The 26,800-nt window shown below is 40.9% G+C and overlaps 1 protein-coding gene across 18 annotated transcripts in view; it reads left to right on the top strand.

Moving 5' to 3' along the window:
• MAGI1 (membrane associated guanylate kinase, WW and PDZ domain containing 1) overlaps window positions 1-26,800 on the top strand; it is a 648,444-nt gene that overhangs the window by 368,109 nt on the left and 253,535 nt on the right. For all 18 annotated transcript variants that reach the window (XM_059161447.1, XM_059161442.1, XM_059161441.1 and 15 more), the window contains exon 2: window positions 13,054-13,170. In XM_059161447.1, coding sequence (XP_059017430.1) covers window positions 13,054-13,170 — 117 coding nt within the window. The remainder of the gene's footprint in view (window positions 1-13,053; window positions 13,171-26,800) is intronic.

Genomic DNA, 26,800 nt, shown 5'->3' with positions numbered 1-26,800 from the left:
ACTCTGTTACCTTTAGTTGCCATATCTTAGACTCTTCTAGTCTGTACCAATTTCTTCATCTTCCCTTGGTTTTCCATGACCTTGACAGTTGTGAAGAATACCAGTATACAGTTCTTTTTTTTTTTTTTAATATTTTATTTCTTTGTCAGGGGGTGAGGGAGGAGCAGAGGGAGAAGAATGAGCAGACTCCCTGGTGAGCACAGAGCCCCCAACATGGGGCTCCCTCTCAGGACCCTGGGATCGTGATCTGAGCCAAAATTAAGAGTCGCATGGTTTGGGGCGCCTAGGTGGCTCAGTGGGTTGAGCTGCTGCCTTCAGCTCAGGTCATGATCTCAGAGACCTGGGATCGAGTCCCGCATCGGGCTCCCTGCCTAGCAGGGAGCCTGCTTCCTCCTCTCTGCCTGCCTCTCTGCCTGCTTGTGATCTCTCTCTGTCAAATAAATAAATAAAATCTTAAAAAAAAAAAAAAAAAGAGTCGCATGGTTTTTTTTTTTTGTTTGTTTTGTTCTGTTTTTTTAGATTTTATTTATTTACTTATTTGACAGAGAGACATCACAAGTAGGCAGAGGGGCAGGCAGGGTGGGGGCGGGTGGGAGGGAAGCAGGCTCCCTGCTGAGCCGGAGAGCCAGATTGGAGGCATGCTTAATCTATCGAGGCCCCCAGGCGCCTCTCAGTATACAGTTGTAATCAAACAAAGTTTCCTTCTTTACTGCTGGATGAGCACCTTGTTTGGAGTCACACAGATAGAGAGGGGAAAGAAAGTGTAGAACTTTGGCGTGAGAACATCTGGTTCTAATCTTGCACAGGGAAAGTCTTTCCTTGTGTGTTTTAAAGTGGGAATGATGCCACCTTTCCCACTGGGTTGTGTAAGGATTGAATGGGATAATGTTCAGAAAAGTAATTTATGATAACGCATGAAATTTACAACCATCAAAGGGAAATCTGTGTTTATAATACATGCATTTTTCTATCCTGTATATTTGTATAAACTGGAGATTAATGCCAGTAACAGATTTTATCCCACGAGTCATTTGATAAATTTCTCTGAAGGCTATCCAGGTCTTTAAACATGTGAAATGAATCCACTTTATAGAGGATGTGGGGATGGATATTTTTCACCTGTTGAGTATTTTTGTGAAAGCCCCATCAGCGCAGACCCGTGGCTTAGTTTCCTGCTCCTTTTCCTTGGGAACGGTTCACACACCCAGAGCTACCTGTACACCTCTGGAAATCTTAGAAGGTGTAACATGTTTTATGAGAGACATAGAAGAGAGACCAGCGAACTACGGCTTATGGGACAAATCTAGCCTCCTGCTTGTTTTTGTAACAAAGCTTTATTGGAACATAGCTATGCAATCATTTGCTTATTATCTAGCCCTGATTTCCTGCTAAAAAGGCAGAGAAGTTGGAGCATAGGCCTTACAACCTGCAAAGCCTAAAGTATTCACCATCTGACCTTATAGAAAAATTTTGCCTGCCTCTAGGCTAGAATCCTGCTGAAGCCTGACATGTTTTCCTGTCCATTCTCCCCTGTCTCGGACCTTGTGATTCCCTCTTTTGTCTCCAGCTTTGAAGAGAGGAGCTGTGCAAAGTGTAGTCCTAGGGATGCTTTGGTTATGGGAAATGGTCTCACCTTTTTCAGACACATCAAATGATGGGATGTTGCTGGTGTCTGTTCTCAGGATCCAAGAGAAAACCGAGTGGCGTGCTCAACTGTCACCCCGTTTGTATGAGATTTCTTGGTATCTAGGGCAGAGCCCCTGGAACTCTGGCCCCAGCCTACTATTGCATGAATGAGGTCAGACTGTATTAGAATATAGTTTGTGACCCAGATTATCCACTTCTGTCTGAGACTAAATTGGGCTAAGTCTTGCAGGGAAGGGGCACAGCTGTGTTAATTACTATGGATGTCCTGGACTGCGGGATGCCGGTGGGCTCTCAGTCTGCATTTGCATAAAAGCATTTAAAATACCTTACTTGTCAACAGTGCCCTAAGAGCCCAGAGGACAGGTGCTGGTTCCTGGGAAGGAACTTTGCTCAGACCCCCTGGCCGAATGTTCTTTGGAAGTCAGTTTCTTGGGTTTCTACACACGTTGAACCTCGAGAGGGTGTCAGGACAACTGCACTATGTGACTGTACTTATGGGAAGTCAGTCTTTGGTTTTAATACCGAGATTCACATGAATGTCTTCTAGTGGCATGGTGGTTCTTAACTGCTTTAGAAACCTAGTCATTTTATTGTACTCTTTTGTTTTGGAGAATATCAAACCCATACTGCCATTGAAAAAAGAGCATAGGGGCACCTGGGTGGCTCAGTGGGTTAAGCCTCTGCCTTTGTCTCAGGTCATGATCTCAGGGTCCTGGAACCAAGCCCTGTTTTGGGCTCTCTGCTCAGTGGCAAGCCTGCTTCCTCCTCTCTCTCTGCCTGACTCTCTGCCTACTTGTGATCTCTGTCAAATAAATAAATAAAATCTTAAAAAAAGAAAAAAAAGAGCATAATGGATGCCATGATTGATTATACCTGACCAGCTGTTAACATCTTTCTTTCCCATTTCATCTTTCTATATTTAAATATATTTCCTTTATCCCTAATTACCTGAGTGATGGGGCAGCCTGTACACCTCAGTTTATTCTTCTGTAAAATGGGATTGGGAAAAGAACCAACCTCACTGGGTTAGGGCAATGACTGTAAAGTTATGACTTAGCACTGTATCTGGCCTGTTGAAAGTGATCAGTAAATGCTCGCTGGCATTGCTGGAGTCCAGGCGGCCACTGGAGCAGAGTTGTTAGATCTCAGTGGGATGTCTTTTTAAGAATTAAGTGTCTTCTTGGGTGCACTTGGCTGGCTCAGTTGGAAAAGTATGCGACTCTTGACCCGGGGTCATGAGTTTGAGCCCCACGTTGGGTGTAGAGATTACTTATAAATAAAATCTTAAAAAAAAAAAAAAAAAGAATTCAGTGTCTTTTTGAAGGACACGCACATGTCTTCAGATTGCATGCAAGGTTCTGAGTGTCGAGACATCTGACGTTAGCCTTGTTGAGGAGAGCTGGCCATAAGCCCCTGTCGGCTTGTCTTTTTGCCTTTCCCCGTGTCAACCTTTTATTTTTTCCTGAACAGATGTTATTCTATGACACGAGTTGAACTGAAAAAAATACAAGAGGCACAAAAGGCTGGAAATAAAGAAAAAATAGAGATGATGGAATTTAAACCGTGCTTTTCTTCCCATGCTTAATTCAAGTCTCTTCTCTCTGTGGGATGAAATTTGTTATAAAAAGATTCACCAGGAGAAAAAGAAGAGAGAAGACAGGCAGGAAAGAATAATAAAGTAGATGCCCAGAAGTGGGCGCAAAATGTTTTGTGCTCCTCCATGTGGGGAGTTCAATGTAAATAGTGATTTATAAGGCTTCATCAGCATACATGAATCTACCTGGCAGCCTCTTTTTTCTTTCCTTTCTTTTTTTTTTTTTTTTCTTTATGTTCTACAGCAACACGAGTGAAAGAACACCTGTCTTTGTGCCATGAGGGGAGTAGATTCCATCTCTGCTCGTCTGATGATGTCCCACCTTCCTGGAGTCCTTTGTGCTGCACTTGTTATTTTAAGTGTTACTGTTATTAGTCAGGAGGGTCAGCAGCACTTGGTGGTTGGCAGAGAGATGGGGACCACTGGTGACCAATAGGGAAATAGGCTCATTTTCAGAGCCCAGTTCCCCACGCTTTGTTAGGGGGAGCATTTCTTTGGTTTAGTGACCGTTGGTCACAAGTGTCAGCGTGTCTTAGAAACGTAGATTGCTGAAATGGACCCTTAGAGTTTCTAATTCGGTAAGCTTTGGGTAGAGCCCGGAAGCACAGGTTTCTGGGTAAGGCTGTTCAGACACAATGAGTACCCTGGACTCTAAGAATTATATGAGGAGAATTGGTCACCTGGACACTTGGGGCCAGCAGCTGGGGGAGAAGTTAGCAGACACCGGTCAGTGGCCACATCTGCTGCGCTTTTTTTGTAAATAAAGTTTTACTGGAAAAAACCTTCTTTACATATAATCTGCGGCTGCTTTTATACTATAAGGGCAAACTTCAGTAGTTGGGCAGAGGCCAGAGATGGTCCCAAGGTGGAAAATATGTACTCTCTGACCCTTGACATGCCGTAGAAAAATTTGGCTGATCCTCGGTGGTGACCAAGGCTTGTATGTCATTTGGCAGAAGCAGGCTGGGAAGTAATTCTGTAGGACCTGGCACATGGGGTGTTCTCAATCTGTGTGTGTTTAGAAGCAAAGGCTTTTGTTTCTTTCTTTATTTTACTTAAATGCATATGATAATGAAATTCATCCATTATTTGGCCACAGGCCATTCTCCACATAAATTTTCTCACTGTGACCATTGGTTTCTTAAAATGAAAAGAAACATATTTTTGCCATCCATGTTGCTTGTATCATATAGTGTTGGCATCTGTTTGAATTATTGGTGGAAAATTTTTAAAAATGCATACTTAAGGATGTCTGGATGCTACTCTCAATCTCAGGGTTTTGAGTTCGAGCCCCATGGAGGGCATGGAGATCATTAAAAAAAAATGCATTCTTAAAATGGGAAAAATAATCTTCATTTTGACACTGTAATTGTCAGATGAGTGATATGGTGCTTCTTCTAGACTTAAGTAAAAGCCTTTATGGAAAGTGGTTTGTCAATATGTATGAAGAGTCTTTAAAATAATGTTTATGCTCATTATTCTAGTAGATTTCAGCAAACATACATATTCAAGGTTTTCTATTACAGCATTGTTTATAATCATTATTTAAAAGATTTTATTTATTTATTTGACAGAGACACAGCGAGAGAGGGAACATAAGCAGGGGGAGTGGGAGAGGGAGAAGCAGGCTTCCTGCCGCGCAAGGAGCCCAATGCAGGGCCTGATCCCAGGACCCCGGGATCACAACCTGAGCCAATGGCAGCTGCTTAATGACTGAGCCACCCATGCGCCCCTATAATCATTTTTTTTTTTAAAGAAAGACATTAAAATGTCTGATAACTTGAAACTGATAATATACTGATGAATCTACATTGCTACTTTGGAGCCATTTAAAATCAAGCTGGACAAAGGGAAGCTGATAGAGTCTTTGGGGGGAGAATTTCTATCTTTTCTATAGTGTATGTCCTAGCATTTCCACTGCAAGGATTGTGAGAAAATAATCAAATACAGATAGATCTTATCCAAGGAGGGTAATCATAGTAGAAACAATTGATATGCTTACTAATTGGTAATAGTTAATAGGTTGTGATGGAATGAGACATTGAAGTACCATGTATTATTAAAACTGTTTTTTGAGGGGCGCCTGGTGGCTCAGTGGGTTGGGCCTCTGCCTTCGGCTCGGGTCATGATCCCAGGGTCCTGGGATCGAGTCCCGCATTGGGCTCTCTGCTGAGCCAAGAGCCTGCTTCCCCCCACCCCTCTCTCTGCCTGCCTCTCTGCCTACTTGTGATCTCTGTCTGTCAAATAAATAAATAAAATCTTAAAAAAAAAAAAAATGACCTCTCCTCTCTGCTCCTCTGCCCTTCGTCTTCTCATCCATTTCCTTGGTCCAGGCCACTTCTGGTCTTGTGTGATCAGCAATGTTGGCTGCCCCCAGTCACCACCCTCTGTGCCTGACCCACGACGACAGGGGCAGGAGGAATCTCAGAATGGACAGCAGGCCTTCCTTACCTCTCCAGCTGACATCCCTTCAGTGCTTGCCTACTGAGCTTAGAAGAGAAGGCCAGCTCCTTACTAGGGTCAGCGAGGCATGATCTGCCCCAGCTTCTCTTTCTAACCTCACTGTGTGCCTCCCCTGTCCATGCACCGTGCTCTTTCTCTAACACACCAGCCTCTTTTCTATTTCTGGACATTGACACCTGCGGGTCCTCTGCCCAGAATGCTAGTTACCCTACACTTTGCAGAGCCAACCTGCGTCTTGTCTTTCTTCACTGCTCATCTTAACAGTGACCTCTGCCTAGAGGCCAGCCCTGTTCATTTTTCCTAAAACACACGTGTCAGTTCCTGCTCAGGCACTCTGTGTTACTGGGCTGTATCTCCAGGGCCCACCGACTTTCTGGCTGTAGGTGCTTAATAAATATTTATTGGATGAGTGAAGGCATCTCCTCAAATGTGTGAGTGTGTCATAGTGTATCTGTGTGTATACATGTGTGTGTTTACATAAGGCATATAGCATCAGCACGTGAATGAAAGTTCCAGTTCATTTTTAACTTAATGAAGTTTCAGTTGATTTGTAATTTTCTTTGTCGTACTTTGTCGTACTTTTTTTTCAAATCTCGTCATTAATCTAGATGACATGTTATTATGGTAAAATATATATAACAAAGAATTTATCATTTTAAGCATGTTAAGCGTGTGGTTCAGTGGCGTTAAGTACATTCACACTGCTGTGCAAACATCACCACCATCCACCTCCAGAACCTTTTCATTGCCTCCAGAGTAAATTCTGGACCCATTAAATACTATCTCCCCCATAATTTAGATTACTTGTACAGTAAGAACAACGCTAGAAAAAAAAATGTATTAGAAAACAAATAGCAAATCTTTTACAGACAAAACTCATTAAATGTATTCCAGATTGTTACTTTAAGTAACAATAAAACTAGCTAATCTGTATTCCAATGGATAGTTTTGTAGAGGTTTTTTTTTTTTGTGTGTGTGTGTGTGTGTGTTTTGTTTTTTGTTTTTTTTTTTTAAATAGAAAGCCCTATCCTTTATAAATGCAAACTGCTGCGCAGACACAGATCTTTCTGGTATAATAGCTCACTGCAGTACAAACCGCTTGTGTTACCTTAACAAATATATCTTTCCTACAACTTTAATCATTCCGGGAAGAAATTGTGTGTGAAAGCATTATCACCTGGAAGTATGATTAGTGTAATATCCTAATGCAGGTTTTCCTCAGCATCGAACATTTGAAACCCATTAAAGTGTAAATTCTCATTGTAAAGAAACCCTGTTCTCTGACCTTCTAGAGGTAGAGGTTCTGGAGCTTATGCGACATGGAGAAAGTTCCATTATGCCTCCTTGTTTAGAAGTGGATGAATCAAGAGTTTCAAAAGTAGTGTCTCTGGAAACCTAGTTTCTTGACCATGAAGATGATTTCTGTTGACTAGTGTTCTCCCTTAGGATCTGTATGCTAGGAGGTAGAGTTCGGACCAAGCAGAGTCCCTCATAACCCATCACTTTGAAAAAGATGTCTCTAGTTGATTTAGCAAAAACTATCTAGCATGTGAGTGGGAAAGTTTGGAAAAACAACACAATTGTGGCTAAGGGATCATTTCATATTTCAGTAATAACAAACAAAATTTGCAATTTAAGTAACTGATCAAGGAATCCTATCCAGAATACATAAAGACTATTTTATCAAAAATAGCAAGGTGGCCCATCAGGGAAATGCACAATGAATGTGTGAGTATGAACAGGCAAGTTACAGGAGAAGAAATGTTAAAGAAAAAAATATGTATATGAGACATATGTGAAATATATATATGAGAGGTGTGTGTATTATATATATCATAGAAATATATATATATGATAGAATGCTCACTGTCACTAGTACTGTAATCCCCCCTTATCTGTGGGGGATACAGTCCAAGACTAGCTCTAGTAATACCTGGAATGATGTCTGGAACTATGGGTAGTACTGAGCCATATATATATATATACTGTATTTTTTCCTGTATATATTCACATTAAAAAAGAAAAAAAACTACAATGCCATTTATGATAGCATTATTATATTGACAACAACTCTGGAAATAGCCTAATTTTCTCCAAGGGTTACCTAAGCTTTATGTTTTTTTAAAATGGAATATTATACAACATTTAAAATAATTAATAAAGGTTACATCAGAGGGCTCCTGGGTGACTCAGTTGTTAAGTGTCTGCCTTTGGCTCAGGTCATCATCCCGGGGTCCTGGGCTGGAGCCCCTTATTGGGCTCCCTGCTCCACGGGGAGTCTGCTCCATCTCCCACTCCATCAGCTTGTGTTCCCTCTCTCAGTGTGTCGCTCTCTGTCAAATAATATTTTAAAAAATCTTTAAGAATTAAAAGAAAGTTTGTATCGGTTGACATGGTTAAATTTCTATAAACTGATGATATATTGTAAATTTAAAAGATACAGAATTTTAGATATATTGATATGAAAATAGAATACCAAGTCCAGGGTAGAGAGTCAGCCCCATATTTGTCACTGAAATTATAAAATTATCTTAAAATAAGCTCTGAATCCTTTTCTTAGAAAAAGTTCCGTGTATTTCTGACCTATGTTTTCTTTTCCATTTGCAAAACAAATCTTGAATTGCAAAGAAAGCGAAGACGCTATGACAAACACTCTCTCTCTCTAGCAATTTATTATTTCATTGGCTCACTGCCTTGACAATTAGGAGAAGATTTATAGACATATCCCTTAAATAATTGGCAATTAATTTGAGATTAGATGCCAAAAAGTACAGTATTCTTAATGTAATAGGAAGGTTGAGGCTTTTTACTTACAAATGTCACGGAACACAGAGTAAATGTTAACCACTAGCATCGTTAACCCTGCCCTTTTGCACGTCTGCAATAGAAAGGAGTTTTAGTTTGGTGATCATAAACTTTAGCTAGCTTGGCTAGTTTCACCGTAAAGCTCCAGTGTAAACGAAGAGTGTCTGTATCTTAAGAATGCCTTCCAATCATTAAGCCCTTGGTTTCTGTTGTTGGGTACCTGCTTGTGATCCACAAGAATGTGTAAACCTGGGATGCCTGGGTGGCTCGGGTGGTTAAGCAATCTGCATTCGGCTCAGGTCATGATGCCAGGGTCCTGGGATTGAGCTCTGAGTCTGGCTCCTTGCTCAGCAGGAAGCCTGCTTCTCCCTCTCCCTCTGCCTGCTGCTCCCCCTGCTTGTGTTTGCTCACGTGCTGTCTCTCTCTGTCAAATGAATAAATAAAATCTAAAAAAAAAAATAAAAGAATATATAAACCTAGTTCTATACAGAAAAAAGAGATACTGTATCCTGAATCTTATTTGGCATTTTCTTCTGACTCAAACAGTACATTTGGATTCTCTACCATCTTTTCTACTCGTGACTCAGTGTCTTTCTAATGTCTACAACTGTGGTCTCCTAAGGGGAGTACACATTCTAGGTCCTAAACAATGAAGATTTTGCTGGTAAACATTGTTATCCTTTTGGTTGAATTCTAGGGTGCCTTATACCTAGAGATAGAGTTGACAGGTGTGACTATTAAATGTTAGTGATTTACCAGTCGGTTTCATTTCAACTCCAGCACAGTGCCAAAAATATATTAAGTATGCACTAAATGCTAACCAATTTATATATGTCCAGACAATTTTAGTACACATAGAGGGTTTGTGGTTTTTTTTTAAGATTTCATCTATTTATTTATTTATTTATTTATTTATTTGGGAGAGTGAGTGAGCAAGAGAGCACAAGCAGGGGGAGAAGTAGAGGGAGAGGGAGAAGCAGGCTCCCTCTCAGCAGGGAGCCAGAGTCGGGGCTCCATCCCAGTTACCCCAGGGTCATGTCCTGAGCCGAAGGCAGACACTTAACAGATTGTGCCAGCCAGGTCCCCCACAAGTAGAATTTTACTCCCTTCTAGAAATTCTAGAAATATCCTTTAATCCAAATTTCCCTATGCCCGTATTTTATTTATAGCTATTTCTCAGTAATAGAATGGGTTTTACGTTTATGTGCATTTCAAAAAAGAGAAACAGCCCATCTTTGAACTAACCTCAGCTCTTTTCCCCCTCACCTCAACAGTTGTCCCCTCTACATTGTCATGACAATTTTCATCTTTCACTGAGTGCTTTCTCTTTGCCAGGCATGGTTGGAACCTCATTTAATCCTCTTGACAATTTTGTAGCACAGCTACAGGTTTTACAGTGCTCTATTTTTGCAGATAAGGTTCAGGGATTAAGCAATGTGCTTGGGTTCACCAGCTAACAAATAGTGGATCCAGGCTTTACACCCAAGCCTTAGTCTTAACTCCCAAGATTTACTCTGTTTTTCTTTCTGTTCATCTCTCCAATGGGAAATTGAGAATTAAGCATTTAGAACAGCGCCTACACACAGTCATTCAGTAATTATGTATCTATTCTTAAACCTTTGAAATAATTTTTATAAGTGTAACATACACACTATATATTGCATACACACACAGTTGCATACGTTTTGATAAATGTATAAACCCCTATTATCCTGTCACAATTAAGTTTTTCTATAATGGCATCCCCTTTAAAAACTTCCCTTGTGTTCCCCTTTTTAAGAAACATTTTATCTTGAAATCATTCTAGACTCTCAGGAAGGTGTAAAAAGTAGTACAGAGATCCGCTGTATCCTTCCTCCACTTTCCCCTCAGGGATAACCCATTACATGAGTATAGTACAATTGCAAAGCCAGAACATTGACATTGGTCGCTCCATAGGTCTTACTCCTTTCTGCACCTTTGCCGTCAGTCTCTGCTTATCTTCTGCCCCAGGTAACTGCGGAACTGCTTTTTGTCACTATAGTTTAGATTATTATAAAACTTTAATAAACGGGGGGCGCCTGGGTGGCTCAGTGGGTTAAAGCCTCTGCCTTCGGCTCAGGTCATGGTCCCAGAGTCCTGGGATCGAGCCCCGCATCGGGCTCTCTGCTCAGCGGGGAGCCTGCTTCCTCCTCTCTCTCTGCCTGCCTCTCTGCCTACTTGTGATCTCTGCCTGTCAAATAAATAAATAAAATCTTTAAAAAAAAAAAAAAAACTTTAATAAACGGAATCATACAGAATGTTGCCTTTTGTGTCTAGCTTCTTTCGCTTAGCATTATGCGTTTTAGATGCACGAATAATACTGTATGTGTTAGCAGTTTGTTCCGTTAATTGTTAGGTAGCATCCTATTTGAATATAGTAGTTTGCTTACCCATTTATCTGTCGATAGACGTTTGGGTTATTCCCAACTTCGAACTATTATATAGTGAGTAAAGTTGATGTGAAGATTCATCTACAGGTTGTGTGTGCATGTGTGCATATTTTCATTTCTCTTGCATAAATAAGTGGAAATGCTGGGTCATTTGGTTAGCGAAGACTTAGCTTTATAAGATACTGCCCAATTATTTCCCCAGAGAATGAACCATTTAATAGCCCAATGACATTGTGTACGAGTTCATTTTGTTCTACGATCTTGCTAACACTTGATACTGTCAGTCTTTGAAATTTTTGCCATTCTAGTAGATATGGAGTGGGATCTCACTGTGGCTTTCATTTGCCTTTCTCTGATAATTAATGATATTGATTATCTTTTCATGTAGTTAAAGGTCAATCATAAATATTCTTTTGTAAATTATTCACATCCTGTGCCCCTTTGTGGGGGGGTGGTGAGTGGATAGGTGAATGTTTGTCTTTTTTATTCAACAATTATTTGGTTTATAATGAACCTTTATTAAATGAACTAAGATTGACTCAAATATATCTGTTTTCCTTTTGACCACTTGAAACCTTAGGCATAATACATCTGAAATAAAATAGTTCAAATTGGGTTTTGTTAGTCTATTCTAAAATGATCATCTGTAATAGGGAATCTTGTTTTAAACATGATACTAAGATAAATATCAGTAGTTTCCTGCCCTGCATGGGACATATCACCATCTTAACCATCACTGCCATCCTCATGATTTACTCTTTCTGACCGTGGGGAAGTTTTCATCTGAAGACATGGATTTTGTGGCTCACATAAATACTGCATTGCTACATTGTTTCTCTAAGGCTAGAAATGCTCTTACCTAATTTTTATCTTGTCCAAAAGTGGAAGGACCGTTTTAGCCTTGTTATTTTTAGCTGTCACTGAACCTTCTTTCTCCATTAAGAATAAATGTTAGCTAAGTTGATTTATAAGCTCTGTGTTGATCCTATAGACTATAATTTGTGTCTGTAATTTAAAAAGAACCTTTGGTTACCGTCTCCTTTCTATGACATATTTTTGTAACAATAATATTTTTAGCTATTGTTTTGTGTTATTAATGTAGAGAATTACAAAGAAATGTACAGACCCACCTAGGTAACCATTACTTTATAACAGTAATAAAGAGGCAGTATGGTAACCATAGTATTTTTAGCTATTGTTTTGTTTTGTTAATGTAGAGAATTACAAAGAAATGCACAGACCCACCTAGTAACTATTACTTATACAATAGTAATAAAGAGGCAGTATGTATCTAGTGTCTGGAAATCAACACAGGATTGTAAACTCTATAAGGTATATCTGTATCTGTCTATAGGATGAAGAGTGACATCTTCTCCCTTATTTCCAAGTTCATGTCCTTCTGACCAAAGGAAACTGTTGCTAAAACTTAGTGATGATTTCTTATAGCAAACAGGACCTCTCCTTTTCTTTATTCCCTTTTACAAAAAAAGAAATCAGCCCGTATGCACTACTCTGCATATTTTCCTTTGACACCAACTCATGCAGATCTAACTCTCTTCGAGTAGTTACTGTATGAATGAACTATGCTTTACTTAGTTGCTCCCTCGTGAATTTTTCCAGGTTTTTTGTTTTTCTCTTTATTTATTTGCTGTTTTAAAAATGCTGCAACAAACAATTCTGGAGATATTGCAGACTTTTACAAGTATATTCATAGGGTACATTTCTACCGATTGGATCCCTGGTCAAAGAACACGGTATAATTTGTCATTTCTTACTGCATTGTTTTCTTTAAGGTTTCAGCCATTTACGCTCTCTTCAGTAACATTTGCAAGCGTCTATGGCACATATTTTAAATGTAATCGCCTTGTTTAAATTCTTTGTTATTGGAGCCTTCTAGTATGATGTGAAGTGGGACCCCCAAATTAATGCTATTTCAATGCTGTTTTATCTTTATTACATTTCTGCGTGCTTTTTCGCCTGCAGAAGAAAATCTGAAGTCAGTCTTCCTAATGACTGAGGTTGGCGGGCTAGAATGTCTTGAGGGTGGCATTCCCACACAAAGCTCTCCAGCTGCTCAGTCCCTAGGAAGCCCAATTGTTGATGTGTTCTGTCTATTTTATATATTGCCTACAGGAGGAAAGCTGAACAAGGACCTGCGACATTTCCTCAATCAGCGGTTCCAGAAAGGGTCTCCTGATCATGAGCTCCAGCAGACCATAAGGGATAACCTTTACCGCCATGCTGTGCCTTGTAAGTAGCCGGTTTAAGGCAACTGACTGCTGGATGGGTGTGTGGAAAGTTATTGGAGCCAGAAGAACTCTCCAGCTGGTTCTGGAGCACTGGTTGGTCGGTTTGTTCACGTAGCAACTTCCTAAGTCCAGGGAATTGTAAGTGACTGTGGGACATGTTGCATAGCGCAAGGTGAAATTACTTGGCTTTCAGTTTCTGGCTCTGCCACGTACTTGCTTATGATGGCAGATAAATTAGTTGTCCTTTGCCAGGGCCAGTTTTTACATCGGTGGAAAGGACATCCGACTTATTCAATAGGACTCTTTGGAGGCGCCCACGGGATGAGGCATGTAAGCACATTTTGCACAGTACGGGTGTGGCGTGAGCCTCCATAAATGTTAACCGTCACTGTTACTCACGGGGGTGGACCAGGCCAGAGGCTTTCACACTGACCTCTGCAGAGATCAGTGAGTTACTTCCTCATGGCCTCAGCAGACTCTTTCTTCTTCTCCAACATGACCTGATTCATAGACCTGGATTTCATGCACAATCTTTTTTGAAGAAATGGTTTCCACCAATTAAAATCCCATGAACCCGTTAGATCTGGCTAAATCTGAGAAGGCAGGACTTGGAACATAGGGACTATGAAAGCAAGGTTTTTGTGTTGAGGGAAGGAAGGAAAGAAAGGACAGAAGGGAAGTCAGTCTAGGGGGCAGAAGTTGTAGTAAAGTATTACCATACATACCTAATTAAAAGGTAGGAGTCCCGGGGAGACTTAAAATGATTTCATTTTATTTAAAATTAAGAAGAAGGAATGATTTTGATTTTAGTACTTAGAATTTTTCTTTTCTTTATTACCCAGTCCTTCAAAGCTTGAAATTTAATTTTTTTAACAATAACATTTTTTTAACAATGTTTTTTAGCAAAAGCAGTAGGAATCGTTTGAAGTTGAAAGTATCCAGCTTATTGCTGTGATTTGTTTGCTATAGTGGTTTTCTTTCTTTCTTCTTCTTTTTTTAAAATAGTATTTGCAAGGGTATGCTGGAGTCCTAATGTTTACAGATCCTACTGCAAAACGATAATCAGAACTTAATGTAAGCTGTCATAGATCTGCCGGGACTTAGGCCTTTAAAGATCTGGTCCTAGAACAGCCCCCTGCTCTTCATTTTACTTATTAATAAAACCAAGGCTCCAGTAGGAAAAGAGGTTGAGTGTAAGGAACTTGGGTCTGTGCCCCAGGGTTGTCTCTTTCTGCTGAGTGGCAGAACTACCTTTGAAAGAGAAAATGTGGCGATAAACATTAATGTGAATCTCTGGGCCTCTGTTTTCTTTTGGTCTTTCAGCATGGGAATTGAGTGCTGTAAACTTACATCCTACTCATAATCCTTTACATTTGGATTAATAGTAATTCCTAATGTTAATTGCATGGGTTGTAAAGGGATTACGATTCTTTTTATGGGTCAAGAAACCAAGGCACCAAGGTAAGCCAATACAAAACAAGGCTGAAGGTGACTAAGACTGGTGGTCTCCCGAGTCCACCATTGTCCTGACTCTGATCTACTGATCAGTTTTACCCTTGGAATGACTCTTTGAGGTTGGGATTTTTAACACCCAGTGTACAGATGAGGAAACAAAGTCATGGGGAGATCAAATCACTGAGAAGTGTCGGATTTAGGTCTTCTGGATTCTTACCACCTAGGGCTGCTTCTGTGGCTGTACCAGAGCTGCTCTGTTGTTCTGGGACGACAGGTTGAATATAGTTTTGCAGAATTTGGTACTTGCAGAATCATGAGTGTTCTCTGTGTAATTTTTCCCCCACTTAGATTCCAATTTAAGAAATGGGGAATGAAGCAAATGAGCACACCATTTCTTGACGCATCTGTGGTGTTACTATGGTTACGTTTTGGCATGCTTTCCCATTTATTTTTTTCCACCGATTTATAGGACCTGACTGTGAGCTAAATGGCTTGATTTTAAGCTTACCGCTATATGGGAATTGGGGCAAAAATGACCTCAGCCTTTTAAACACAGTGGAAAATCGTGTTTCGTCTTTGCGTGTATAAAGCCCCTGGTATTAATGTTTCATTTCTGTGAAACCCACACGTTAGGAATTGGGAAGGTAAAAATGATCTTTCTGCTGAAGGAGAAAACAAGTAACATTTCATTATACATTTCCTTCATAAAATGGGAAGGAAATTCAAAAGAGGGCTGTTTCTGGGTCTGGCGCAGCCTGGGTACCTTTGAACATGAGTAGATCAGGGGTGACTTGGGATTCTGTTATAGGCCTGGAGAACTCAAGCCACATTTGTGTGTTTTTTGATTCTTTGGTCCACGTGATTGGTAACTGCAGAGCTCTCTGCCAACCTGTTGTGCCAACGTATTTGGAAGCCGTTCACTGGGAGAATATATACCTCCTGATTACATTGTAACGGTGCTCCAGGGAAACAAACTCCTGTGATCTCCGTTTTCCAGAACTTCCTGCTGCTGATATTTTAGTGACTTTCGGTATTTTGAGAAGGGATGACCTCATGAACAGGTGCTTGCGAAGTTGGGGTAGACATCTTTTCTTTTCTTTTAAATATTTTATTTATTTATTTGACAGAGAGGGAGAGAGAGAGAGGCAGGCAGAGGCAGAGGGAGAAGCGGGCTCCCTGCTGAGCCAGGAGCCAGACTCATGGCTCCATCCCAGAACCCTGGGATCATGACCCGAGTCTAAGGCAGACCCTTATTCGGCTGAGCCACTCAGATGCCCCTGGGTAGACTTCTTTTCTTATACATTTTAGGAGATTCACTTGTCAATAGAAATTAATAAATAAAGCCCCTTTGTTCTCAAGTTCTTTGTAATGTCATCATAGCACCACAATGGATTTTTTACCATTTAAGATCCCATTTTATCCTAATTCCTTGGTGTAAAGACAGTAGAGGTAATAGCGTCCCTATTTTACAGGTAAGGAAATGGAGCCGCAAATGTGACTTCCTCAAAATCCTTCCATTCCTAAATGCCACATTACTCATGTCTCACCCAGGGCTATTTTAATTTTCCTTATTTTTAACAGCTTTATTGAGATACGATTCACACACCATACAACCCACCCATTTAAAGCATTCATCCAGTGCTATTTTTGCTCTGGTTCTTATTTTGCTGCACACCCCCTTTATTTTGTCTTTATTCAAAAACTTTTATTATTTTCCACAGTCAGGAAAAGGTCATCATAGTTGAAATTTAATTATATTTACCATTGAAAATCACCACCACCACCACCACCCCTTGCCCCAAAATTAAAAAACCCAAACCAGAATTATAACAGAAAAGAGAACTGAATTGCGGGGTGAGTCAGAGGCCCTGGGGTGAAGTCTGAGGGCTTTTCTCTTGCTGTGTGGTCTGCCACACGTCCTGTGACCTCTCTGAGTCTCATTTACTCTTTAATAAAATGGAAATGGAAACATCCACTTCAAGCATTGTCTCACCAGATGTCAACAGCATCCCTAAGAGATGGGTCTATCAGAGGAAACAGAGGCCCAGAGAGGTTAATAACGTGCCGTGGGTCACTTAGGTTAACAAGTAGCTTGGTCAGGGTTTCAACAGTTCTGACTCCCAGGCCGGCGTCAGTGAAAGTAGTGCAAGTAGGGCCATATAACATGGACCATTGAGAGGGGAAGACGCAGGAAAAAAGTTTCTCATTGCTGAATTTTATAGTTTTAACTATGTAAAATCATTGGGTCTTATGGCACCTTACCTTAAACATAAGTATCTTCTCTCTGAGGTTCGAGTAATTCACTGATAGGTGCAATAGAATTTTCATAGTTCTTTAAGTGGTGATTCAGCCTTTAATACATCACTGTAGGATTCTCTGGGGATGGCTCGGTTTATCTTATTGTTCACTGAATCTCTTCTTAATACACCTTTTTAAAATAAATGGATTTGAAATTCAGGTAAATGTCATCTGCGTTGCTCAGTTCTCTCATTCCTTAGAGCCTTCTGGAAGATAGTCTTGTCTCCCACACCTCAAATTTTCCTCCACGGACAGCCCCCTGACCTTGACATTTCAGTCCTGCAAATGTTATCCGTCACACCGCACACACCTGGTGCCTTCTAGTGAGTGGGTGCCTACTGTCTCCTTCTTTTTCCCCACCTTGCCATCTGACCAGCATGCAGCCTTCTTTTATTTATTTATTTTTTTTAAAGATTTTATTTATTTGTGTGCCTGGGTGGCTTAGTGGGTTAAACCGCTGCCTTCGGCTCAGGTCATGATCTCAGGGTCCTGGGATCGAGTCCCACATCTGGCTCTCTGCTCAGTGGGGATCCTGCTTCCCTTCCTCTCTCTCTGCCTGCTTCTCTGCCTACTTGTGATCTCTGTCTGTCAAATAAATAAATAAAATATATAAAAACAAGATTTTACTTATTTGACACACACAGAGAGAGAGAGAGAGAGAGAAGCAGGCTCCCTGCGGAGCAGAGAACCCAACACAGGGCTCAATCCCAGGATCCTGGGATCATGACTTGAGCTGAAAGCAGGCACTTAACAGACTGAACAACCCAGGCGCCCCACACAGCCTTCTTTTAAACTTGGATGCCACTTCTTTCACAGATTGGGCCCATTACCCTTTTCACTGCGGCCGGAGCTTCCAACATTGACCCCTTTCCAACACCCATTCTTGCTTGCGGTGCCTGCTGGGTGTCTGTCTGTCCTATTAGAATCTAACTGCTCTGATGTCAGGGACCCAGTCTTCCTCAGTAACCAGCCCACACTTAGCTGCGTGCCTGGGCTGTAGAATGAATATTTGTTGACTGAATGAACAAATGAAGAAATGGATGAAGTTGCTCCTTTGTTTTTCTTGTTTTATTTTTTTCTCTCTGTTCCTTAATGGTTTGGAGAAACAGCAGAGCTGCCTTTGCCATAAAGCTTTCAGAATAAAAGGCAGCTCAGAGGCTTGAGCCCCGAGATGGCTGGTAAGGACTGCACTGATTACTTGGCTGGTAATCCGGACCCAGAGGAAAGAGTCAAGGTTCTTGTGTGCTCTGAGCTGGAGTGCCCGTTCTCAGCGCCTCTCAATTAGTCTAGATAACAGGGTACCTCCTGCATTGATAGCCTTCTGCTTTATGACTTCTTGTCCTGGCTGATGTGACAACATCTGAGATTCTTGCTTTGAAATGACTGCTTTTCCTATGAAGAGAAATGTGTTGCCTGACGGGGCTTGTCGTTGACTGTACTGCCGCTGTGAGAACCAGATACTCCTCCTCCAGTAGTGCTGGTCCTCTGGAAAGCTGAACACCACCCCTCCCAGTCTGGCTCCCTTTTCTGGGGGCAACAGTAAGGAGCTTGTCTTTCTTTTCAAGCAAAGGTCATCTGAAAGAGGAAAGGATAAGTCATTTTTGTTCTGTAGCTTAATAATTTGTGTGTTTGTGTATGTTTTAAAGATTTTATTTTTTTATTTTTATTTATTTATTTATTTTTTGCAGATAGAGTGAGTGATTTCAGGGGGAGGGGAAAAGGGACAGGGAGAAAGAATCTCAAGCAGATCCCCTGCCGAGCACAGAGCCTAAAGCCGGGCTCAATCCTAGGACTCTGAGGTGATAACCTGAGCCAGAACCAAGAGCTGAATGCTTGACCAACTAAACCACGAAGGCACGCCTGTACCTTAAGGCTTTCTTGATCAAGGCTCTCCTTGATACTGAGACCACTGTATCTTGTGTAAGAGGCATTGATCAGTGACTTAAAGGAGTTTACAAAGGGATTAAAACTGTTTGATGTATAAGACACTTTAATGTGATGTGACATACCTTGGTGACCCTGGTCTTCCTTTGTAGAAGTGCCATATTCCAACAGGCACCTTAGCATCTGCTAACCGTTGGCACTATTGTTATCTTGAATGTGACTGCGACATCATGGACACAAATTAACTTTGGAATTGTTTGAACCTGTGAGTGTCGCTTTAAGCACAGGTGTCTCCAGGACTGCATGCCTGAAATCGAACCATTCTGCAATTGAAGCTGATGATAGAAACTAGACCAGATTATCAGCAAGGGGCCAGAACAAAGATCTGAATATTGGAAAATTCCTTCTCTCCTGGGATGTGCATCTCTTGTTCATGTTGTGTTTGACACAAGTGGCACGCTTCAGATCATAATTCATGAAGTGGACAGTTCTGGAAGCCTCCCCAGGACTGATCAGATAAGAATCACAGGAAACTCTCTCACTGTGGTTATTGCCCTTGTCCTATCACTCAAGTAAGTGCTGTCTCAAATTTTAAAAAAAAGAAAGAAAGAAAGAAAGAAAAAAGGATTGTTTCGTCCTTTACAAAGCCTGGTCTCTTGCAGGAACATGGCTAGTAACACCCATAGTAGCTTGTGTGTGTGTGTGTGTGTGTGTGTGTGTACTCCTGATGTGTACGAGGTTCCTTGCATGATGCTTGCCAGTGTGTCGTCTCTCATGCTGGCCTCATGGAGGACAGACAGAATGTTCTGGACTTGACCTTGAACCCATTGGGCTGGTGAACCCTGCCTCTTTTCTATTCATTTGCAAACCTTTGCTGTCTAAACTACAATCAGTATCTGCCTTCATCCCTTCTCCATCAGTTGTCAACTCTTTCCCTGCCAGTGCCCTCTACTCGTTGGTACCATATTTTCCCGTGTGTCCCCAGCTGGTCTGCAGTCTGGGGACTCCTCCCACTCACTGACTACCCCCTTACTGCCTACCCCTGACCTTTCCTTTCTTCTCCATCAAAGCTTATTTGTTCTGGGGGTGTCTGGTTGGCTAAGTCAGTTGAGCGACTGGCTCTTGGTTTCGCCTCATGATCTCGGGGTCCTGAGACTGAGCCCCACGCCTTGGTCTGCACTCATTCTGGAGTCCGCTTGAGAGTCTCTCTCTCTCTCTTTCTCTCTGCCTCTCTCCTCTGCTCACATGCAGTCTCCCTTTCTTAAATAAAAAATAAATATTAAAAAAACAAAAACAAAAGACAACTTATTTGTACCTGGCTGGTTCAGTCAGTGGAGTGTGTGACTCTTGATCTCATGAGTCATGAGAGCTCATGAGGTATCAAGAGTTCAAGCCCCGTACCAGGTATAGAGCTTACTTAAAAAAGAAAGAAAGAAAGAAAGAAAGAAATCAACCGTGTGTAATAAAACTTAAAATAAAAAAGACTTATTTGTGCTACATTGAATAACTATTGGGCTGTCCTTGAAGAAGCCAAGAAGAAGTAAATGGTTCATGTTGTGGCACAGGGCTCTCCATCCTCCATTACGTGTATCTTTTAACAGGCGACTTTTACAGAGGTGTTGCTAGAAATAGCCTGTGTAATGGGATGTCTGGCAACAAAGCAGGTTCATGGGTAAGGATGGATTCTTATGCTTTTGATGTGTTTTTGTGCTTTTTATAGTGGTTAACACAGTGTTCCATGAGCAGAAAACACTTTAAACACAAGATTGTATCAAGGGAAAGTTCCCCTCTGCTTGCTGTGTCACTGCTCATATACAGTCCTATCCCACCAAGGATAAGCTGGGGTAGGATTTGTGTTTCATAAAGCAATGCTACAGTCTAGACAGAGTGCTGTGCCAAATTAAAAAAAAAATGGGATGAGAAAAGATACTTTTGTTTAGATGTAATTTTGAGTTAGAATCTGGGCTCAGATAACTATAAGCAAATTTTCACTGACACGAACATCTCTGGTGGGGTGTTGAAGGGTTGTGAAGGAGGTGGATGAGTTCTTTGCTACTCTGAGAACACCTGCCTGATAAAAGCCAGGTGTACAGCACAGGTCTGGGAGGACCCAAAACAAAACACCACTTCTCCTTCCTGGAGAAGGACCCCACAAGGAGCACTGAAGTCACTAGTGTAGCATCTGACACACTTCTCCTTGCCACACGAGGAAGGAGCCCTTCCAAAAGCAAGTTCATGAGAAGGACCTGGTCATTCCGGATGCAGACAATTAGTTCTCTTCTCCTCGGGGCTAGAACGTTCAGTGGGGATGGGCTTTCAGAAATGGTGCCCTGGAGAAGCTGGCAGGCTCTATCACTAACCACTTCTGGTAACTTGGGCAGGTTACCCAGGCTTTCTGGAGCTCCATTTCCTCACTACCTTTCTTGCTGTTTATGACAAGTACCTAAGCACCCCACAGTAAGTATGGTACTTCATAGGCCGTACAGTGGTCCTCTGTCCCACACGATCTTCCTCCCTCCATACCCCTTTCCTTCTCGTTTCTAACAGGACTTGTCCGGTCTGGGAGTCTCCCTTTTTTCCTCCACAGGCCCTCATTAGGCTTTTTTTTTTTTTTTTTTTTTTTTTTTTTTTTTTTTTTTTTTATTTATTTACTTGAGAGAGAGACAGTGAGAGAGAGCATGAACGAGGAGAAGGTCAGAGAGAGAAGCAGACTCCCCATGGAGCTGGGAGCCCGATGCGGGACTCGATCCCGGGACTCCAGGATCATGACCTGAGCCGAAGGCAGTCGTCCAACCAACTGAGCCACCCAGGCGTCCCCCCTCATTAGGCTTTGAGCCTTACTTCTTTGATGATCATTTTAAACAATTGTGATAATTTATGCAGTTCTTTTCTGTGGGAAACAAGCTGAGTTTTCAAAAATGATATTCCGGGGGCACCTGGCTGGCTCAGTCAGTAGAGCGTGCAACTCTTGATCTTGGCGTTGTAAATTCGAGCTCCATGTTGGGCACAGAGATTACCTAAAAATAAAATCTTAAAAGAAAAAGAAGATTTTTCCAACATTTGTTGAGTAACATCCCAGCACTGGATGCTAGGCGAAACCTAGTGAAGATTAATAATTGGTTGATTTAGCCAGTAACGGGCAGGCTTGAAACAGCACATTCTCTGCATAATCCCAGCATCAGCTAATTCCCCCGTGTTCTTTTCCTTTGTATGTCTTATTATATGTTGCTAACCCTAATTGCCATTGTGTATTTGCTGAGTGGATGGAGTCATATTGGAGGAAGAAAAGAAAAGAGAAGCTACACACGGAAAAACTCCTCATACTAGACTTGATTTACATGTGTTGGTTATTAGCCTCATATAAACATGGCTTGATCAGTGTTCTCTACTGTGAGGTTCTTACAAGAGAAGATTGTACTCTAAAGACAAGAGTTTAGATTTAAGTTTAATCTGAGTGGGTATAACTGATAATCTTCTTATGAAAATGTGTTAGCCCAGCCTCACTGCTTAATAATAACCTCTGTCATTAATCCAGCCTTACTATACGTTCCAGCCACTATGCTCCATGATTTTCAAGTATTGTCTCTATTAACCCTCTCTAAACCCTGATGAGTTTCATCTTTGTATTATGAGTGTGGCCGTTGAGGTGTGGCGAGCTTAGTGACTTGAGTGTTGGAGGACGCACTGTTTGACCGTGATGGAACCCAGATTCATCCCAGCTCCAACAGCTCCCAAGAGTCCAAGCTCTTGGTTTATTTCTCTGGATGCATCACCTTAAAAACTATGTTTTCAATTAACCTATTGAATTTGAAAAAGAGTCTTCTCTTAATACCATATGGATTAGTCCTTGGCTGGGTGTAGGATACTAATATATCTATTTGGCAGACATGTTAATTTATTTAATTGCTTTATAATTCTGGCTGAGATTTTTCATCAAGATGAGTTGCAATTATAAAGCAATTTCCACAGCCATTTATGTAGGGACACAGAAGTTTTCACATTATTTTTACCATTTATTATTTTAAGAGAAGGTTTTGTCAAATTTTAGCTTCCCAAGAATCCCGAGTCAAGAGAATGAAGTACAATATATTTTTAAAGAAACCTCCTTATATCAAATGTGTTCATAGAAATATATGCAAATAAATTTTCCAGCTTCTGTAATGGGTTATATGCATTTATGCCAAAGTCCGAGTAGGGATACTTAACCACTTATGTTCTGTTGGGCTTACCTAGAGTCCCATATGAAATGAGCTACCCAAAATGATGACCTTGGATTTAAACAAGAAAACATCACTTGTATTATTTTAATCATAATATGAATAAACTAGACTTACTAACTGCTCAATGATGTTATTTTCCTCTTGCATTTAAAATTAATTAATTACACATCCCTATTTTTAGGTGGTACACTCTGATGTATTTAGGGGTAAAGGACCATGGTGAGTGCACCGTAATCTTGAATGGCTACAAAGTATTTAGAACTGTTAAAAACATATTGTGTGTGGGGCGCCTGGGTGGCTCAATGGGTTAAGCCACTGCCTTCGGCTCAGGTCATGATCTCAGGGTCCTGGGATCGAGTTCCACATCGGGCTCTCTGCTCAGCAGGGAGCCTGCTTCCTCCTCTCTCTCTGCCTGCCTCTCTGCCTACTTGTGATCTCTCTCTGTCAAATAAATAAATAAAATCTTCAAAATATATATATATATATTGTGTGTGGGGAGAGAGGGAGAGAGAACAGAGGACAAGACAGTAGGTTAAAATATTAATAATAGATGAGTCTGGGTGAAGGATATACAGTGTTCTTTGTTCTATTCTTATTCTTGCAATTAAAAAACAATTGAAATAATTTCCAAATAAAGCATCTTAAAAATAGACTCATGCCAAAAAAAAAAAAAAAAAGTTAAAAACCAACCAATATAGTTTTGGGAAAATGGGACTGATTATGTATGAGTGTTATGTTCTTGTTTTTTCCCCCCTTGTAAATGTCAGTGTTTTTAGCTTTGAATTGAGATTCTGTTACTACTTTGTTGGACCTCGTGTATTAAAGTATACAGAGACTAACCTGGAAGACATTGTGCATATATTAAAACAAAAATTTAACACTTCTGGAATACCAAGTACATGTGATGTGCTTTCATTATACTTTCTCATTTAATCTTTATGGAAATCCTATAAAAGAAGTACTATTATTATTCTCCTTTATAGTTTTTTTTTTTTTTTAAGAGAGAGCGAGCTAGTGTGTGTACGTATTCATGGGGATGTTGGGGGTCTGGTGTGCAGAGGGAGAGAGAGAATCTGAAGTAGGCTCCATGCCTACGGAGAGCTCCAGCACGGAGCCCTTCATGGGGCTCGATCCTACAGCCCTGAGATCATGAGCTGAGCCAAAATCTAGAGGCTGATATTTACCCAAGTGAACCACCCAGGCAACCCAATTCTCCTTTACAGATAAGAGAGCTGGGCTTAGTAAGGTTAGGTGTCTTGCCTTCCATTTCTGAAAAGAGATTGGAATCCCGGCTGTGAAGATGTGTACTAGAGCTCCCACCAGTAGCCACTACATTTTCTTTGTTCAGACTATGTGTGGGTACATCTACGTGTATAGATCCATATACACATACCAAGCATATTTAGAAAATAAGCTAGCAAAATTATTTTAAATAGATTCTAAATATCTACTAATAGGATTGTAGAGCAATACAAAAGTATAATAAAATTGTGATGATTATGAACATATATTGAGCTCTTGCCATGTGCTAGGGGTTACTCTTTCTTCAAAGTGAAATAACTTGCTCAAGATGTCACAGCTAATACGTGGTAAAGCTGTGCTGTCTTTTTCTCAAAGTTTCTCTCTTAACCAGTGGCTTATATTGCCTATTATTTATAGCACTACAGAACGTTTAAAAAAATAAGAGGAAAAAGAATCGGTAATTAAGCATATTCCCTTTTCTTGGTGGGGTGGGAAGGAATGTCTTTCGTTATTCCTTGTAAGATTATTACTTAGTTTTAGATCCCATCAAAGCTGCCATATTATACAACTCCGGGGGCACTATTCGGTTTCAAATCTATGTCAGTGGGGCCCTTAATGGAGGACAGTACCCTGACTGCATGTCTTATGCACTGACTGCGTGCCCATAGCAGATACTCAGCTAGACATAGAGCCCAAAAGATAGATGAAGTTGCCATTCGTCTGGGAGGTACACGTCTCAAGCATGCTTTCCAAATACAATGAAGCAGTGCCTTACTCCAGGGAGGAAGATATCCTTTGGATACTTTGATGCCAGAAGCCTAATCTAATCCAGTTACACTATCTCTTCATTCTTAATTCAGCTGATTAAAGGATGGAGACAGTATTAGAATTGCATCTTATTGGGTAGTTGCGATTATTCCATTTATTTTCTCTTCCATCCATGAGTTGATCCATCTCCTCAACCAACCAACCTCCACTTATTCCACTTCTCGGTCCATTCAACCGACACATATCGAATGCCATGATGAGCAGGTCACGACAGTGTGGTCAGCATGGAGGGGCACACTGGGTGTATTTCCAGGTTTATAGGGGTAGTGAGGAAGACAAACAAGAGGCATTGGTAATAGACTAAGTTAAGTCCCTTGATCTGGGGTAAGCCTAGGATGATCTGACATACAAGAATGGGCACCAGGTTCAGACTCAAGACCAATGAATCGGTGTGAAGAGGAAGTGAAATAAATACCAAAGAAGAAGAAGAGAAAACAGAGCATCCTGTTTCCCAGGGAGAGTCGGGAAACATCTACCTTTGTCACTGTGGGCAAGTGACCTCTACTTAACATCTCTCAGCTTAATCCTCATTTAAAAAAGGAATCTGTGGGTATTATAGAGGGCATGGATTGCATGGAGCACTGGGTGTGGTGAAAAAATAATGAATACTGTTATGCTGAAAATAAATAAATTTAATAAAAAAATTAAAAATAAAAAAAGGAATCTGTTTATTAGGGACAGAAGAGATACATCAGCTAATCTAATCTCGCAGGCCCAGTCTCAGGGTAATGCAGTTTTTTGACAGTGCTTGCTCCTTAGAACCTCTTAAGGATTGAGAGACCACTTCTATTGTTGAGTTTCTTGAAATATGTAAGAACAGCAACGACACAAACCAGCACTCCAGGAAAAGTTAGGACGTGGTTTTAATGTTTGTGTTTAATCAATGCTTTTAACATCCACATAACAATGTGGTATAATTGTGCTGCTCACTAATTTCAAGAGGTATACAACATTAACTCAAGGTACAGTAAGAACAGTATAGTCTGGCAGTAGACCCCAAGTTGAAAGGTCTCTCATTCCTTTTAGTGTATCTTTTTAGCTATAGACATAACTTTATCTGAAGAGAACAGAAATCAGGATTTTGACTTAGGTCAAATGATTTAGCCTCTTCCATTCCTTGGCAACTTTGATAGTATGGAATGCTATGGGATGACACCTTCAGATGAGGGCTTGCCTATTTTGGACTCAGCTTCCATTGCTTGTCACAAGGGAAGGGGGCAAGCAAGATTATCCCAAGCAAGCAAGATGGGTCCTACCGGAACCCCAGTGTACCAGGGCACAGCCTTCTCATTGTATTTGTCTTCAATTTCAGTCATTCGAAGGAAAACTCTTCGGTCTTTGGACCATTTCTTCTGAGGTTACCCTATTTCTGGTTGGGGCTTTTCTCCCCTCATGACCTGCCTATTAGAACTGGAGGCTTATTACCGCCTTATGTGTTTTGCATTGGAAAGTGAGACAACATTTGGTTATACTAGAAATAAAGCAAGTGTAGTTATACTTAAATGAGTTTGACATTTTGCTCATTTCCCATCTCATAAGATAAGATCATTACAAGCAGATCTTATGGGATTGTTAGAAGTTTGTTTACTCCATTAATTGATTTGAGGGATGCTGGTGTTTCTTCTTTCCATTGCTGAATGGTTTTGTAGTCTGAACTTCACTTAATTAGTGATTTGGGAGTGGGGAACGCCGCATCTTTGTCAG

Source organism: Mustela lutreola, chromosome 2, assembly GCF_030435805.1.
Source record: "Mustela lutreola isolate mMusLut2 chromosome 2, mMusLut2.pri, whole genome shotgun sequence".
In the NCBI taxonomy this organism is placed as follows: domain Eukaryota; kingdom Metazoa; phylum Chordata; class Mammalia; order Carnivora; family Mustelidae; genus Mustela; species Mustela lutreola.
The sequence above is the reverse complement of the archived record's forward strand: the minus strand, read 5'-3'. Positions and strand labels throughout refer to the sequence as shown.